This window comes from Boeremia exigua, assembly GCF_020726555.1.
Source record: "Boeremia exigua strain MPI-SDFR-AT-0100 chromosome Unknown C7974scaffold_3, whole genome shotgun sequence".
In the NCBI taxonomy this organism is placed as follows: domain Eukaryota; kingdom Fungi; phylum Ascomycota; class Dothideomycetes; order Pleosporales; family Didymellaceae; genus Boeremia; species Boeremia exigua.
The window spans coordinates 3047566-3060563 of NW_025763520.1; the positions used below are offsets into that span (position 1 = coordinate 3047566).

General features: G+C 64.7%; 3 protein-coding genes across 3 annotated transcripts; 1 reads left to right on the top strand and 2 right to left on the bottom strand.

Moving 5' to 3' along the window:
* Window positions 1-332: 332 nt before the first annotated feature.
* C7974DRAFT_410804 (alpha-rhamnosidase) lies at window positions 333-2476 on the bottom strand (the record flags this gene model as incomplete). Its single annotated transcript, XM_046143499.1, has 4 exons — window positions 333-1179; window positions 1235-1442; window positions 1487-1544; window positions 1592-2476. 4 exons carry the CDS (start codon window positions 2474-2476, stop codon window positions 333-335), a joined length of 1998 nt encoding a protein of 665 aa, XP_046000879.1.
* Window positions 2477-3431: 955 nt separating this feature from the next.
* Window positions 3432-7571, bottom strand: C7974DRAFT_389311 (uncharacterized protein). The gene is made up of 5 exons (XM_046141350.1): window positions 7149-7571; window positions 6793-6970; window positions 6121-6746; window positions 4094-6075; window positions 3432-4048 (listed from the first exon to the last, which is right to left on the bottom strand). The coding sequence occupies exons 1-5, from the start codon at window positions 7292-7294 to the stop codon at window positions 3840-3842; spliced, it is 3141 nt and encodes a 1046-aa protein (XP_046000880.1). The 5' UTR covers window positions 7295-7571; the 3' UTR covers window positions 3432-3839.
* Window positions 7572-8071: 500 nt separating this feature from the next.
* C7974DRAFT_354741 (actin-interacting protein) lies at window positions 8072-11829 on the top strand. Its single transcript, XM_046139560.1, has 3 exons — window positions 8072-8386; window positions 8432-8501; window positions 8547-11829. The coding sequence occupies exons 1-3, from the start codon at window positions 8324-8326 to the stop codon at window positions 11372-11374; spliced, it is 2961 nt and encodes a 986-aa protein (XP_046000881.1). The 5' UTR covers window positions 8072-8323; the 3' UTR covers window positions 11375-11829.
* Window positions 11830-12998: the final 1169 nt, after the last annotated feature.

The window sequence follows — 12998 nt, forward strand, 5'->3', positions numbered from 1 at the left end:
GGGAGCTAGGATTAGCACAGCACCTACGCCAGTAAGCAAGACTAGCAGCTTTGGCTCGACGCTGTACTTCTGCCTGCGCTCAGAGGGCTAGCGGGTGTAGGGATCTGCAAAAACCGCGCACGACTATATCAGCTGCTGATGCAAGAGTCGGATGGCGGAGACGCGTTTCTTGTTGACTGGACCTTACGGGGGAGCTATTGCGACTTCAACGAGACCATCATGCTTCCGCTTACGACTACAAGGCTGCGCATCGAGCACAGTGTAAGAGCAACCAGTGACTTTCTAGCCCTTTGTTCAAAGCGGATAGAGACTGACAGTGCCACTGCCAGGATTTACACAAGCTCGACAACCACCGCCCCCTTCCCGCCCTCCACGACCCTGCCCGCGTGGCCCGGGACCCGCACACACCCCACCGTGCCCTCCGGCACATCCCAGATCACAACCACGCTCCCATTCGCCGCACGCTCGTACTTTGCCTCGAACTTCCCCAGCGCCGTCGAGAACCCCGCCTGCGCGCGCTCCACCCCCGCCCACGCCGCCGGCCGGAGCTCCCACCTGCGCCCCGCCGGCTCCGTGACCCTCAGCCCGACCAAGTACTCCGTCAGCGCGCTCGTGGGCCCGCTGCTCCACCCGTGCGCGTGACTCACGTAGCTAGGATCACTCCTATACCCCCTATCCCCGCGGTACCCCCAGGTGCCGTCCGCCAGCCAGCCCTCCGCGACGGTGGACTGCGTGCCGTTCGGGTTGTTGAGGTACCAGGCCCACGCCGTACGAATCAGATCGAGCGAGCGCTGCGGGAAGCCGGCGCGGAAGTGTGCTTCCAGCTCGATGCTGGTGATGAAGGGCGAGATGGTGGACACGTTGGCGCTGAGTTCGGGGTTTACGGGGCCAAGCGGGGTCCACGCGCGGGTTAGGTGGGTGGAGACAAGGGCGGTGCGCGGATCGGCCGGGGCGAGGACGGCGAAGGCGAGGGCCATGGCGTTGGCGTCTTGGGGGAAGAGGGAGGTCGAGTCTGGGCTTTCCTTGAAAGCACCACGGGTGTCGTCCCAGAAGGTGGTGAGGATGGAGGCGCGGAGGTGCGAGGCTGCGGAGAGCCATTTGGAGCGCAGGGGCGTGGCGTTGGGGAGCGTCGGCGACCAGGCGGCGATGGAGGCGCCTGTTGTTAGTGCGCGATATAGGCTGTGGCTGTTAGTGATTCTGTATTCAAGGAGATGCTATATTTCAGGATACTGACAGCATGCTCACGGAGCTGCGCTCGGTGGAGTACAGCCACCGCCCCCAGTCTGCAGTGCCGGTAACATTAACAATGCCTTTGTCGTTGATCTTGCTCAAGATTCTGTCCACGCCCAGAACATACTTCGGCCAGTATTCCTGCAGAAACGGCTCATCTCCCGTGTAGAGGTAGTAGTTGTAAAGCCCGATAAGCGCCCAGAGATGGTAGGCTAGCGGACGTCAGGCTGCACACACACAAGATGGAAGAACTCACCATCACTATCTTTCGCGAGATACGGCGGCCCAGCCTTGGGCAACGTGCCATCTGCCGACTAAATCCGATTAACCAGCGCCCAGCCCACGCCGCCACAACACTCACCTGATAGTCGAATATCGCCCGCAGCGCATTCCGCGTACTCTCCAGCTCGCCCGTCGACACAAACGCCGAAGCCACCGCAACCCCCATATCGCCAATCCACACCCAGCGATCCCGCTTCGCGCCGTCCAGCAGCACCGTCTCGCCGGGCCCAATGTACGCGCCATTGTCCCACCCCACGCGGTCCGTCTGCACGTTCGCGCGTCCGGTGTTGCCCGGCACCGAGTTGGTCTGCAGCGTGTACGCGCCGCTGTACCACACGCGGTCGAGTATCTCCTCGCTCGAGGCGAAGTACCCCTGGTACGCGCGCAGATTGGGCCACGTGGGCTGGAAGCTGAGCTCGACGCTGACGTTCTTGATTTCGATCGCTGCGCCCGCGGGCGCGAGCAGGAACACGGTGAGGTACCGGAAGCCGCCGCGCAGGCGGGCGTCGGGCATGACATAGCGGCCGTGCGAGGCGTTTCCGATATCCACGCGCAGCGCGCCGTCCGCGCCCGTGCCGCCGTTGGAATTGTCCGACTTGCGGCCGATATAGTCTTTGGCCTCTGAGAACGCGAGGCCGAGCGAGGCGTTTGCGACGGTGCCGCGCAGTGCGTAGTCGAACGCCACGATGCCGCCGACCTCGAGCCCGAAGTCGAGCACGACGCCCTCGCTGTCTGCAGACACGCGGGTGGCGTTCGGGCTATACTCGCTGACGTGGATGCCGCCCGGCAGCGAGAGCAGCGCGCGAGGCGCGACGTGCCGCGACCTTGGGGCGAAGTTGTACTTATCCCAGGGCCCGGGGAACGCGGGCTGCGTGGGGCCGTCGCAGGTGCTGTTCCGCCAGCATGCGTGCGCCGCGGACGTCAGACCGAGCAGCGACAGTGCCACGACACGGATGAAAAGCATGGTGCGTGCTTGGACTGTTTCAGGTCGATTTCAGACCAAAAGCTACGCCTGGCATGGTCGACTACATATCTTGGGGTCGCGCTCGGCTTCGCGGTATTGCGGCGCGAGATATGCAGGCACCCGCCGCGGCGGCGCGCTACCCCGCATTGATCGACGTCGTAATTGCCTGCGGAGACTTTGATTCCGCCGCCGGGGTTGTGCGCCGGTCTGTCTACACGCAACATGCACACGACCAGCGTCAGCGTGTCCAGAGTAGGTTGAGTATCCGCCACGCATATCTGAGCGCTGGACAGACTGTGCCAACTCGTTCACAAAACGGCGATATGATGAACCCGAGCACTGCTTTCCAACGTCTGTTTAACCTTAACAGGGGCAAGGCTTTGAACGGCACAGACCGTGCTACAATTGCGTCGATGTGTGTCGGGCACATTGCAAACACGAGAACTGCGATATCGCCTCTAAAACCCCACCCCGGGCGCTACTACAGTCTAGCTTACACACCGAGCACCCCGGCATACTCACGTCCAGTCTCACGACATAACCTTCCACCGCGTCTCGCGCAAGCCCCACCAAGATAAGCGTCACCAAGACATCCCGGTACAAACCCGTCGTTGACGCACGGAGGGATCGCAGAGGCGCGGCGGGATGTAGGCAGCTAGATAAGTATTAAACACTAGTAGAACATAGAGTGACCTAGAAACATACTACATCTTATAAATTATATAGAGCGAGAGGTATATAAAAAGATAGAGCCAGAGCCAGAGCTAGAGGTATATATATATATATACATACATGTTTCACTATAAAAGAGAGAGAAGAAAGAGAGGAATTAAGTGGAGGGTTAGAGCCTTAGAGGGGGTGTAGATGTGCCGTTGCCGTTGCTGCGACGCGGGGTATGCGGATTGTGGGGTGCTTGGGTTGAGGTGGGTTGAGGTGATGCGGAGTTGAGTTGAGTTGAGTTGAGTTGACTTCAATTGACTTGACTGGACTTGGCTGGACTTGGCTGGACTTGGCTGGACTTTGCTTGACTGGACTACACTGCTACACTGCTACACACATACACACACAGACAGCCACACGCACGCACGCACGCCCAACGCGCCGCCTCCGCAACGGAATTCTTCGCGCACCCTCGCAGCGCGCCGAGGCCAGTTCAGTCCAAGACGGCGCCGTCGCTCTTGCACCCTGCATCTCCATCACCATCTCCATCCATCACCATCTCATTCACTTTTACCGCCTGGCGCGTGCGCCTCCCTCGCCGTCCAACGCCTCGCTATGCTATAACATGGTGACTGCGCACGGGCGCGGGCGTTCCTCTGAAACACCGTGCGCCGCCGTGTGGAGTCACGGGGACAGTGGGTGCTCATTTGGGCTCGTCGGCGTTCTCGGCGGCGTGGGCGGCGGGGCCCGTGGGCGGGGCGTGCTGGTGCTGCGAGTGCTGGTGCAGCATGGGCTGGGCGTAGGTGGTGCTCGGGGTGCCGCGGTGCGCCGGGTGCGGGAACTGGTGCTGCTGGTGGGGCGAGCCGTACTGGGGCTGGTGGGGCTGCGGGTAGGGGCCGCGCATCGGCGTCACTGTACGGGTTAGTCGCGGGACGTCGAGTGCAAGGCGCTACTTACTCGACCCAGGCGGCATTTGGTACATGTGCGGGCCCTGCGCGCCCTGCGGCATGTACATGATCGGCTGGTGGCCCTGGTTCGATCCCTGGTGGCTCATCATTGGCGCGCCCGGGCGAGGACTCGGGAAGCCGTTGGCGCCCGGGGGAATGTATCCGTGCTGGGGGTAGCCGGGCTGCGCATACATCTGCATCTGCGGCTGCCCAGGCATGCCCATGAACGGTCCATTCGACGGGTTCTGCTGCATCATGTGGCCGCCCATCTGCGGCCCAGGGCCGTTGACGAACTGGCCGCCCTGGGGGCCGCGGAGCGCAACGTGCTGCATGCCCGGGCTCATGCCGTACTGGGGGACCTGCATCTGCTGCGGGTAACCGGGCATCTGCTGGGGCTGCGCGTTGTACACGTACGGCGGCATCTGGCGCGGCGAGGGCTGGACCGAGGACGACGAGTGCGAGAACTGCATGTGCGGCGCTTCGAAGTGGGGCGGACCCTGGTGGTGCGGCTGCACGTGGGGGCCGCGGGGCGTGTGCTGCGGCTGTCCTTGCATGCCTTGTGGTCCCTGGAGGTGCGGCGGCAGCTGGTGCTGGTGGGCCATCGGGCCGTTTGCCATGCCGTTGTGCGGGCCCAGCATCTGCGGCGGCGGCGCATGCTCGAAGAGCTCCTTGTAGCCCTTGTCCTTGTTGGACTCGGGGAAGTCCCACGTGGGCGGCGTGCGATGCGAGAACGGGATGCCGGCGTTGTGCTTCTTGTCGGCCTCGGACGCCGACTTGGCCAGGCGGTCGAACGGGCTGAAGGCGGCCTTGAGGTCGACGTTCTTCAGCGTCGGACGCTGGCCGCCGAAGAAACTGGTGATGGCGGGCTTGCGCGACTCGGGCCGGGACGCCGCAGAGTCGGGCCTGGGGCTGGACGCGGCGCTGGTGTTGCCGCCGGGCTGGAAGGTGTGTGCGGCGGGGTTGGGCTTGAACTCGTGGGCGCGGACGTTGAATCGCAGCGAGGCATTCGACGCGGGGGTCTGCACGCCGCTCGACGTCTGCGAGGGGCCGGCCGGCGCGCGCATGTCCTGGGCCGGGATGGGCTGGGGCACGCCGTTGTAGGGCTGGCCGCCCTGCTTGTGCTGCTGCTGGTTCTGCTGCAGGCGCGTGCTGAGCATGCCCTGGCTGCGCGCGGGCGGCTGGGCGGGCGGCTGGTGCGGGCGGTCGCGCATGGTGGCCGACTGGTAGGCCGACTGTCCGGGGCGGGGGCGCTGGGCCTGGCGGTCGGTGGGCGACGTGCTGGCGGCGTCGGGCTTGGCTGCGGGTGCGCGTGCGGCTGCTTTCGGGTCTGAGACAGCGGACGATGTCTTGGGCGGCGACGACTTGGTCTCCGCAGCCTGCTTGAGGGCCTTTTCGACAATCGCAGCCTGCTTTGTCTCATCTTTAGCGAGAATCGGCACAAGGTCGGTGGGCACGGGCGTGCTGAGTTTGAAGTTGAGGGCAAACTTTTTGAGGTCGTTCAACTTTACCGCCTTGTTTTCGCGCGCAATGCTGCGTTGTCTCTCGGACATGCGCAGTTTTTCAGCAGCGGAGAAGGCCTTGAACGAGTCCAGCAGGTCGTGCTCGACGTTGGTCGTGGCGTCGTGCGGCTTGGCGACCTTGCGTGGGGGAATAGCGGCGATGACGGGCTTGGCCGCGGCGGGCTTCTGCGTGACGACAGGGGTGTCGGCCGGGGCGGCGGTCTCCTTGGCTTCCTTGGGCGCCTCTGGCTGCGAAGGTACCGTGGCAGGCGCGGCAGGGACGTCGGCGGGCTTCTCAACAGGCGGCGCCGTCTGCTGCGCGGCCTTGGCGGCAGCAGAGTCGGGGTGGGCGATGGTGGACGACAGGATGGCGGGATCGACGGGCGCGCCCTGGACGGTGGCCTGGGCACTCGGAGCGCGTCGCGCGGGGGGCGTGTATCGGTTGGCTTGACCGCTCGACAGGGGGGAGAAGTCGCGGCGAACGCCACTGTACCTGGGGGGTGTTAGCGTAGATCATCGTGTCTGGGGTGGCGCGTACTTGTCTTCCTCGTCCAGCCCCTGGTCCTCGACGCTGTTGGGGTTGTAGGAGACGCGCTCCTCGCGCACGTGCGAGTTGGTGGCCGAGCTGGACTCGATCTCGCGGGCGATGCGGTCGGCGCGGGCGGCGCGGCGGGCGTACTCGGGGTTGTTGCGGTCGATGGCGGTGGTGTACTCGTTCTCGTCGTAGGTGCTGCGCTGGCCGGTGAGGCGGTCGTTGGTCGCGAACTGGTCCCAGCCGGCGACACTAGCCGTGCCGAGCTCGAGGCTGGTGTCGGGCTCGGTGAACTCGAACTTCTGCAGGTTGCGCTCGCGGATGGCCAGGTGGCCCGAGATGTCCGTGTCGGTGCGGAAGGCGGCGGCGCCGTTCTGCTTGGCCTGGGTCTTGTCGAGCACGACGTGGTTGACGTTGAAGTCGGCGACGTCGCTCATGTCGAAGGACATGACGTACGACTCGCCCTGGCCGGCGTACTCGTCGGCGGGCTGGCCATTGGCGGCGGAGCCGGCGGGCTGCAGCTGCTTGACCATCTTGAAGACGTAGCGCAGCTCGCTGGGGTCGAGCGACGTGCCCGACAGCACGCCCGAGTAGCGCGCGCCGTTCTTGAGCGTGATGGTGCCGGGCAGCCCCTGGATGCATTAGCACGGCGGCCCGCGGCGGGTGCGGGCCACTCACCGTCAGGTTGGCCAGCAGGTACATCATGCGGTCGCTGAGGTGCCGCATTGGCGTGGCCGTCTCGCGCGGGGCGGCGGGCTTTGGGGAGGCGGCGGCGCCGTTGGTGGGCGCGGGGTTCGACGGGCGCTGGGTGATGGGATTCGTGCCCTGCGACCAGGCCTTGGGCGCGGGCGGCTTCCTGGGCGCGGTCAGCATGGCCATGGACGGCGGTGCGTGGCCCCGCAGAGCAGCGACGCGCGGGCGGCCAGCGCGGGCGTTGCACCGTGTGCATTGTGTGCCCTTGTGACCGCCCGGAGTCGCACGAGCGCGGCGGTGCCAGCGGAGGCGGGCGGGCTGTGGGCGGGCGGGCAGCTCACCTCTGGGCGGCGTCGACGGGGCTGGCGGGCTTGCGCGGTGCGTCAATGCCTTTGGCCGACGAGGACATTTTCAGGTGCGGGCCGGGGGTCGCGGCGGGCGTCAGAGCATTGGGAGCGCTGGGGGGGGTCGCGGCGGCGGTGGACATGGAGAGACGGAGGCTGAATAATAACGCGGGCGCTGGGCAGCGAGGACCGTCCACGCGGGGGCAGCGGAGCGGGCACGGCGGGCACGGGCGGGCACGGGGCGAGGTGCAGCGCTGGACGGGCGACGGGCGACAGCAAGGAATCGCCGCAGAGAGCACGCGAGGTGGGAGGCGTGGGAGGTTGCCAGGTGCGATGCCGTCGTGGGTGCTGCGCGCCAAGGTGGATCGCCCCGTTTGAAACAACGGGAGCTAGAGGTGAAGCTGGCGCACCCGAGCCCAGGCGATGCGACGGTGCAGTGCAGGCCTGAGAGCGCGAACGGTACGCCGTGCCACCACCTCGCCGCCACCGCTGCACCGTCCATACACGGCACGCACTGCACCACGCGGTGCACGCAGCGGGCGAGCGGGCGTGGACGTGAGGCGAGCAGTGAAGTGAAGCGCACCGCGCTGCTCGACTGTCCAAAGTACTGCAAGCCAGTCACAAGCCAGCCTGCACACCACCACAGTCTGCACACCCCAGTCTGCACACCACAGCCTGCACCACGCACACGACAGTGCAGTCTCCTACGAGACTCGCCCTAGCATGTTCGTAGTGTCTGCAAATAGAGACGCCTGCGAACCATACCCACCCGACGGCAGCTAGCCCAGCGTAGCGCACGCGGCTTCGACACAGCACACTATTTCCGGCGAATCGCAGCGCCGCGCAGCATCGGCGGGTCAAGCCGTCCAGTGCGCCATGACGGGCGTTGTTTGTGTACAGTACATGTTCTCCTGAGACCCTCGCGACGCCGGGCGGGCTTGCACGGCGACCTTTACCGCTGTCGCTTCACTATCGCTGCGCTGTCTCTATCTGCCCCATCGCTGCAGCTGCACGTCCGCATGTAACGTCACGCACAGTCTTGGCCTGCATCCGTGATCCTGGAATTGAAGACTGCCCGTCACGTGCCCAACACCAACGTCCCTCCACCACCACCGCGCTCGGCCCGACCCATCACACCTCGCCGCTTGCCTGCAGCACTGCAGCAGCACACCATGGCGGACGAAGCGTCCTCGATCCGCTCCTCGCAGGGCTCTGCGCGCCGGGCGCCCAAGAACGTGAGCCTCCGCTGCCCAACCGCGCCCGCCTGCTGACCCGCGCAGCCCCAGCAGCAGCTCTCGCAGATCGAAAAGTCCGTCACGCACCTGCTCGTCGCCACGAAGCAGCTGCTCGGTGCGTCTGCCGCCCGCCCGCCCGCCGCCTGCTAACCGCCCGCAGAGACTCTGACCCTGTGGTCGCGCGGGACCGCCACCGAGAGCGAGGTCTCGGACGTGTACGTGCGGCTGGGCTACGAGTTCAACATCGCCTCGCGCGCCTTCAACGCCATCGGCGTCGACACAAATGACCTGGGCAACGTGCCCGAGCTGCTGCGGGGGATCCTGGAGGAGACGCTGAGCCAGGAAGCCTCGCAGACCAGCCTCGACAACTTCCTGCCACGCATCCGCGACATCATCATCAACCTGCTGCATGGCCTGAAGAAGAAGCAGCAGCGCCTGCGCCAGCGGACCGGCCGCGACGGCTCGCTGAACGGCGGCAGTCCGCGCCAGAGCGTCGGCACCGCTGAGCCCGACGAGCCTCAGCAGCAGACGCGGGCCTCGAGCCAGCGCCTGCCCCCCCGCGACGAGAACGGCACCAACCCCGACCTGCCGCCGCGCTCGTCGTCTGTCGCCGGCCGCGTGTCGCCGTCCAAGTACGACTCGCTGCCCACGAACCCGCGCGCCAACCGCAACACGGGCGCCAGCCAGCTGTCCACCGACTCGTCCATGTCGAGCAACACCGCCCAGCAGATGCCCGTCATGGCCCCGTACCCCGACGACGACGCCATGCCGCAAACCCCCGAACCGCCAGCACAGCCTCCGCGCTCCAACAACTACCCCGTCGACTTCCCCCCGCCGCCGCCCCCGCCGAAGCAGGAGGATGCCCTGGCGGCCCTGCAGCGGGGCGGCGACCTGGAGAGAAGGGCCTCGCGCCGTTTCTCGGCCTACCAGATACAGAAGCACCTGGGCACAAACGGCATCCCCATTGCCCCCGTGCAGAACTCGCCAATACCGAACCGCGGGAGGGACGTGCGAGAGTCGATGAATGCTGTAAGAACTAGGGGTGGCATGCACAATCGGCAGCGCTCGAACCAGCAGCGGCCGACGGTCGACACCGCCGTGGAAAAGTCCCACGTGAGGCGCATCTCCGAAGAGAGCTCGCAGAGCGCGCCTGTTTTGCCGCCGCCGGAGGAGGCCGCGCCGCAGCTGAGTCCCATGCAGCAGACGCCGGAGGAGATGCTGGCCAAGCCAGAGTTCCCCGCCACGGACCCATCTCTCGGGGCTACGAGTGGCCCGTTGGGCGACCCAATCGACATTGCTGGCGAGAATGAAGAACAACAAGCAGCGAACGTGCCTGTGCGCAATGGCTCTCGCAGAGTGGCCAAATCGCCGGATCCGCAGCCGCAGTTCGTGCCCGAGCAGTCACCCCAGGCCGGTAAGGAACTCACTCTGTTCCTCCAATACAAGAGGAAGGTCATGAAGTATGTCTTTCCCGATGGATCTGAGCTCTCGGCTGGACGCCTGCAGCTGGCGTTCATTGAGAAGTTTGCTTGGGACACGCACCGACACGGCGAGCTGCCCGAGATCCACATCCAGGATCCCGTCTCGGGTGTGCGTTACGAGCTTGAGGACCTGAACGACATCAAAGACCGCATGGTCCTCGTCCTCAACGTAGAACAGCTGGACGAAGTCAAGAACCACATCGACGACAAGTTTGGGTCGCTACGGGAATTGGTCGAGAGCATCAAGACTGTCGTGACGGATCAGCAGTCGGCCATCGACCGCGTTGCCGAGCGCCAGCAACAAACAGCACGTGAACTTGCTGGCATGGCAGCAGCGCCACCCAGCTCAGCGCGCAATTCGGCACTGCTGCCATCCAGGCCATTCAACGGCACGCCACCCGAGGGCACGCTGACATCGGCCGCCCAGCTGAGCGAGGTGCAGTCACTTCGCCGCGACCTGGCTGTTGTCAGACAAACCTACACCTCGTTCGTCTCCGACATACAAGCCAGCATGGCTACCGTCCGCACCAAGGCGGCCGCGGTCAAGTCGACGGCGATCAAAGCTGCACTGCCATCTCTCGACGGAGACACTGGCCGCACGTACATCAACACAGGCAAGAAGAACCTGCAGGACGAGTCCGAGAAGATTGTCAACCGGGTCGACGATCTCCAAGATCTTGTGGAAGACCTCCGCAAGGATGTTGTTATGCGTGGTGTGCGACCAATGCCGCGCCAGCTCGAAGTCACAGCCAAGGACCTGTCCAAGGCCACTGCTGAGCTCAAGAAGCTGCAGGACTTCCTCGCCAAGGAGAAGCCTCTCTGGACGAAGATCTGGGAGCAAGAACTGCAGACAGTCTGCGAGGAGAGGGATCTCCTCACCATGCAGGAAGAGCTCGCCGCAGATCTGCAGGACGATCTCGAGAAGGCGACACAGACGTTCGAGCTCGTTGAGCAGGCGACCAAGCAGCAGAACCTGCAGAACGAGAAGGACCAGGCCAAGGGCGTCCGCACAGTCAGCGGACAGAAGGCCTTGAATGCGGTTGCCATCGACAAGGCAGTCGACCCCCGCCAGGCCCGCGACGGAGTGCTCGGCGAAGTCAAGGCCCTGCAGCCAAACCACGAGAGCCGGCTCGAAGCTATCGAGCGCGCCGAGAAGGCACGGCAGCGCGATCTCGAATCCCGACGCGACGACGAGTTTAAGCGTGAGCTGGGCGACTTTGTTGCAGACGGCAAGCTCAAGAAGAGCGGCGGGTTTGAAGAAGTCGAGCGCGTCCGCGCGATGCGCGAGGAACGTGCCCGCAAGGAGCACAACGAGCGCGAGGCCGAGCGCCTCCGGAAGAAGTCAGAGAAGATGGAGGCGCAGCGGCAGGCCCGACTACAGGCCGCTGCAGACGCCGCGGCCGCAGAGCAGAACGGCGCCGAGAAGGAAGAAGCGGCCCCAGAAGACACGCAGGAAGACGCTAAGGAGGAGAAGGCCCCGTCGCCTGAAGGTGCAAACCCTTCTTGAGACCGCCTGATCCACATTAGCTGTCACTGTGGCTGATCCCAGGCATAGACACCCCGCGCCTGCGCTACACCGTCCGCCCCTGGGTCACCTCGGGCGTCCCGCTGCCGATGCGCCTCGCGCACACAGGCCTGGCCGCACACCTCTCCCACAGCGCCTCGACACCCACTATCCGCGTCGAGACGGCCGAACCCGCGACTCCGCCCAGCATCGACTCTTCCCGCGGCCGCCGCACGCCGCCCCTCAGCCTGCGCGCCCGCAATGCTCATAGCGCCTCTCCGCTCCCTAAGCGCGCGCGAGCGTCCACGGTTCCGCGCCGCACACCCGATGACGCGCAGGACGACAGGGACGCCGCGAACAGCACACTCAGTCCCACGCCCAGCCTGCGCGGTCAGCAGCTCGCGAGCTGGTTCTCGGGGCTGCTGGGGCGGTACGATAAGGCGTGAGGTGTAAACGTGAGGGGGGGGGGGGGGGGGTGAGTCACTGTCGCGATGCAGCGAAACGAGCGGACAGCACAGCACAGCAAAGCACAGCACAGCGCACACAGCATGTTCGACCCTCAACATTGAAAGTCCCGTGTCCAAGCGTTATACACGAATTGCAAAGGCCCTGCAACCACAGCACAGCACAGCACGGCACGGCACAGCACGCCCGTAGCGAGACGGGCGTTGGAGGATAGTATATACCACAACCCCTAGATTTAGACAGTGCTGTTCATAGCATACATAGCATATGGAATCCAGCGTTCAGCTCGGGCATCTCTACAACAAGAGAATGTTATCTCATCGCTTCCTATTCTATCTAGATACTTGGTACACGTGCCTCGCGTCCGCCCCCCCCCCCCCCCCCCCCCCGCCCCCCCGGCTGTTTACGTGCGCTTTTGCTTTCCGCCTTCTTTATTCTGCTCTCCGCCTTCCGCCTTCCGCCTTCCATTTTCCCGCCTTCTAGCTACTACTGCATCCCGACCTCCTGAGGTCCACGCACTCCACAATCTCCTGGGGTCTACGCGCGCCCCAGCACCTTGTGGGAGGCTATGGATGTAGCAAGCTTAATCTATGTGCTTGTGGAACCCTGCAATGCCGTGCACGTCTCCACTGTGTTTCGTTAATCATACAAAGGTATAGAGACACTTGGTACCCATACCTCCCATCACCTCCTATCACAACCCACCAAGAAACACACCCGGCACCCTGCAACGCCCTGCAACGCACGGGCTAGCAACCCGTCTACCCGTACGCTGCCGGGGATCCGGGGTCCGGGTTCATGAGGCGTGGCGTGGCGTGGGTAAACGATGCGTTATGCGGCGGGGTGGCGATCGTGGTGGTGCGCTGGGACGGCTGGCCATGAGCGGGGCGGGGTGGGGTGGGGTGCGAGGTTAGGTAGAGAGGGGGGGTTGGTGTGTGTGCGTCGCTGTTCAGCGGGTGGGGGCTGCAGGGTCGCGGTGTTGCTGGTCTATGGAGGGGCGCTCTGCTCTGTGATAGGTAGGTACTGCGTGTGGATAAGCGTGCGGTTGTGGTGTTTTTAGCCTGCGCTGGGAGGGAGCGGTGTTTTGACGGTGGGTATGGATGTGTGTGTGTGCTAGTTTCTAGGTACTTGCGGGTGTTGTTAGTTAAGCGCAGATACCTAG